The 4,392-nt window shown below is 38.3% G+C and overlaps 1 protein-coding gene across 1 annotated transcript; it reads right to left on the minus strand.

Annotated features, from left to right (window-relative positions):
* Positions 1-1,200: 1,200 nt before the first annotated feature.
* LOC107788825 (isoaspartyl peptidase/L-asparaginase 1) lies at positions 1,201-3,962 on the minus strand. The gene is made up of 4 exons (XM_016610556.2): positions 3,572-3,962; positions 2,649-2,882; positions 2,217-2,303; positions 1,201-1,805 (listed from the first exon to the last, which is right to left on the minus strand). The coding sequence occupies exons 1-4, from the start codon at positions 3,731-3,733 to the stop codon at positions 1,341-1,343; spliced, it is 948 nt and encodes a 315-aa protein (XP_016466042.1). The 5' UTR covers positions 3,734-3,962; the 3' UTR covers positions 1,201-1,340.
* Positions 3,963-4,392: the final 430 nt, after the last annotated feature.

Raw genomic sequence — 4,392 nt, forward strand, 5'->3', positions numbered from 1 at the left:
CGACACCAAAACTCTGGTAGCGACGAGATAGAAAGAAAAGATGAGAGAATTTGGGGGAGTGAATGCGTAAAAGTGGTAAATGTTAGATGAAAGAGTTATTTATAGGCTCGCATCATGACGGTTCAATATCAGAGGTAGTCGATCGCCATCTGACAAGCATTAAATACATTGAAAGGCTAAATCGATGGGACATCTATCATGCGATCACATACGTCATAATCGATCCCTGTTAAAACGTCGGCTTACGACCCGATCGAACCACCGAAAATCACATCGATTCTCACTGCATCCTTCGTGAGAAACAAGGGGACTATTTGTATACGGTCGAAATAGATTTCGGCCTTCCTACGTTCGATCGAGTTCAAGTGGTAAGAAGTCGGAGTGAGATTTTGGAAGTGAACTCTGAAGTTAGTACTAATGAGCCTCGAGTCCAAAGGTTGCTCGAGGCATCGGCTCGATAACCTTATCGAGCCCGTGACCGAATCGATCCGCAAGGCACTGCTTCGAGGTCGGAAATACGCGACGCCCATCCCGAAGGTCGAACTCGAGCCAAGACCGAAGGGCTCGAGCCAGTATCGAGCTCACAGACAAGAGCTGTTGCAACCGCACCATGAGAGAGAATATTGGCGGGAATCGAGGAAGAGACAAATCATCATGGGTCCTCCACTATATGCTTTATTTTATTATTTTTTGTAATGACCCTTTACTATAAAGGGGGGAATCCTTGTAAGCTATAGGGGCACTGAACATATTGAATATATTGGAACAAAAAATCTTTTCTTATATACAAAGATATCTCTTTGTGCTTGTCTTGCTTTATTTAATTCATTCTTTCTGTTCATCATTCCCATTCTCATAATCAAAATACTCGTATCGTTATCTTTATATCAAAGGGTATTACGTATCCTTAAAACCATACATAAATTTAACATTATCCGATTTTTCGGGTAAACAACATTGCACTCAGAATTGGTGGCAAGCGTTTAAAACGAATTGTGCATTTTCAACAATTTGACAGCAAAATGTTTTTTACATTTTGTATTTTTTTTTATAAAAAAAAAAAGACAAACAGAAATTGAGGTCAACAATTGCTTACATTTTCGTGGAGATTATCTAAATACTAATGGAGATTATCTTATACTAAGGTGAATTCATGGATATCTGCATGACTAATGAGTTCAATACTGCAACAGCCAGATCAAAGGAATTAACTGCTAACTAAAACTGATGGAGTAAATTTAAGGAACACCAGTCTGGAAAGACAGAATCCCCATCTCAAATTCTCAATGATTTTCAATAGCTAGAAAATACAATAAAGACTAATCTATTCTAAGGAAAATTTACCAAATTGCTAATTCTGTATGACCATCTTCAGTTGCACAAGCTCTAAACATGCCGGTTGTATTAAATGGCATGGTAACTTCCCCGGTGGCAGATACAGCAATCAGGCCAGTGGTTCCTTTTGGGGCTGATTCCTCTACAACGTAGTCTGCTGCCTCCTTCAGAGAAAGCCCTTTATACTCCATTAGAGCAGCCACATCTCTCGCAACAGTTGCACGGATTATAGCATCACCTTGGCCTGTAGCGGAAACTGCACATATTTTATTTGCGTATGTACCTGCACCAATAATGGGAGTATCTCCTATCCTTCCAACCATCTTGTTTACTAGTCCTCCAGTAGAGGTAGCAGCAGCTAAATGTCCATAGCTGTCAACAGCTACGCATCCAACTGTTCCTAGCTGGCTATCCCCATTAGGACCCGGTGGTTTTTCATCTTTTGGTATAGGTCGTGTATTATAATCTACCTGTAAATTGGTAGCAGCGACATTAGACAGTAACACTTAAGGAGAAAGCTTATCAAAGTTAGGATAACAGGAAAGTTTAGTCGTAAATCACGAGAGTTGAGTTGCCAAGAAGGGAAAAGAACAAGAAAGCTCTGTTAGAGGCATATCTGCATAGCTACACTTAAGCGATTAAGGCTGGACACTGTAATTAGACTCACTTGGAGGCAACAAAAAGTGGACCAAGTGCATATGAATAACATGTGCCAGTGTTTGCAAAAAATGAACACTAAAGCTCTTAGAAAATCTCAACCAAAAGACTAGATAAAAACATATACATATAAGAAAGCAGAGGACTTCAATCAATGTCAAGGTCAAAGGCACAAATATACAATCTTGCAGCAAATATGATAAAGAAGGAGAAGAGTTGCATACCTGGACTCTGTTTGCTTCTTTTGCTTGCTTTAATCTCTCAATATTTCTTGGAGTGATAAAGTGGCTTGGATCCATGGTTTCAACCCCCTTGATAACAGAATCATCACAGTTCATCAAATAGATTGAATATAAAAAAGGGCCAACTTGAATGTAATAAAAACATACAACCAGGGGTTATTATCAGAGATACCATTCATCAGCAGTAAGTAGTTAAATAACTTTCTTATGGCTTTCTGCAGGAGTGTCTAAATTGATGTGGCAATAATTAACCAAGGACTTGAACCAAAATAGATTTCGACAAGCCAATTTCACAAACTCACACCAAACCATTTAAAGCAAAAAACTGCCAAAGAATTAACTATGCCACTGGACCCTGTCTCAGATTCCGTGGAATGTTCATCAGAGAGAATAACATTAGAAAGTTTTACAAACCTGCTCCCTAGCAAATGCTTCCGCTCCCTCAAACGCAAGATATATATGTGGAGTTTTTTCCATGACCAGCCTAGCCAGAGATATAGCATTCACAACTGTGGTTAGGCCGGAAACAGCTCCACAGTTTTTCGTATTACCATCCATGATGCATGCTTCCATTTCTACTGTACCATTGCTGGTTAGAACAGACCCTTTACCAGCATTGAAGTATGGGTTATTTTCCAGTTCCCGCACCTGCTTGATTCAAGCCAGTTAAAAGCTATCATAACATCAATAAAAAGTAAATTACCCATTATACAGAAACCACAAGTTTTCAGAAGATCCAAGTTTTTCAAGTTTCTCAGGAGCATTTCCACAACGCATTTACAGAATAGTAACATTTTTCCCTTGCACGAATTAAAGTAATGAGAGTATGTATTAGCTAGAAAAACTGAAGCAGGGGGTAAGAGCACTTTAAATAATTCTTTCATAAGTCAAAGAGAAAAAATAATTCAACCTAAGTATCAAACATAGTCAAGTAACATATCTTTAGTCTCATCCTAACATAGTAAAAAACAAGAAATAGAGATCACATGCTCCTAAAAAAGAAGAAAATACAGAAAGTTAGAAACAGATGGAAAATGAATAAAAAACACACTTTTTTTCCATTTCTCATGGGATTAAAATATAAAAAAGAAAAAAGAAGTTATATTTAACTGAAAAGGAAGAATATAACAGGTGATACCCATCACTAAACAGAGTAAAGAACAACTTTTGATGAGAAACTGAACAGATGCAAAATCGCTAGGAAGAAGGCAGCTACACTGACAAGCATAAATACAACCGATTAAAAAAGTACTAATATCAAATCCTTAGCAAAACCAGAAGTAAGGTAGAAAAAGAGAAATTAGAACTTTATAGTAAGGTAAAATTGGTATGTATACCACGAGTTCAACAACATCCAAAGGGGATTTGTGGGCCTTGAGAGCATCGACCCCCATCTGTAAGCAATAGCGGAGGCAGACTTCTCTGGGCTCACGAAGCTCCGGCGGCAGATCCTTTGGTATGTCACCAGCTCCGCCGTGCAACGCTATAGCCCAACCCATAATTAGCTTAGCACACCAATTGTCACTCGAGATTGTCGCTCTCGTTTACTCCGTACTTGCACTACCAAAGGTGTGTTCGGTTTGTAATCCTTTTAATTGGAAGGAAAATGGAAACCACTACTCAGATGACCAATAGTGTTTGGGCTCCCACGTAGACACCACTGAATGACCCATTGTTTTAATACAGTGACGATGACATGAATCGGTTCGTCAACATTTCTTCTTTTCAATTTTCAACGAGGCAATGATAAGCCTTTAGGAGATCAAAAGGGATAAAAACAATTTAGTAGTGTATAAGTCAAAAATATGCCCTTGAATTATTTAGCATAAAATGACATTAAGAATGTCATCGGTCGAGCTCGCCTAAGCCATAGCGAGATTAATGATCGCGGTGTCGATATAAGTCGTGGTCGAAATATCAATAGAGATCGCGGTCAAAATGTCAACAAGGGTCGAAATCGAGATCGATTATTAGTGATAAGACTTGTAATGGCTAATTTGTGAGAATAAGGTATTAAAAAGGGAAATATTCTAGTGAATATTTCTAGTGTTTGTACTATTAGAGTTTTCTAAGAAAATGGGCTCATATATAGAGAAAGAAGAGACAATGATAAGGAAATGTAATATTTTTCTGATAAGAAGACTTTGGAGAAGAAGGC

Source organism: Nicotiana tabacum, chromosome 4, assembly GCF_000715075.1.
Source record: "Nicotiana tabacum cultivar K326 chromosome 4, ASM71507v2, whole genome shotgun sequence".
Taxonomy (NCBI): Eukaryota; Viridiplantae; Streptophyta; class Magnoliopsida; order Solanales; family Solanaceae; genus Nicotiana; species Nicotiana tabacum.

Coding starts and splice junctions, on each gene's coding strand:
- LOC107788825 (XM_016610556.2), bottom strand. CDS start 3,733: ATGGGTTGGGCTATAGCGTTGCACGGCGGAGCTGGTGACATACCAAAG. Junction 2,883..3,571: donor TGGATGTTGTTGAACTCGTG/GTATACATACCA, acceptor TGAATCAAGCAG/GTGCGGGAACTGGAAAATAA. Junction 1,806..2,216: donor AAGAAGCAAACAGAGTCCAG/GTATGCAACTCT, acceptor ACCAATTTACAG/GTAGATTATAATACACGACC.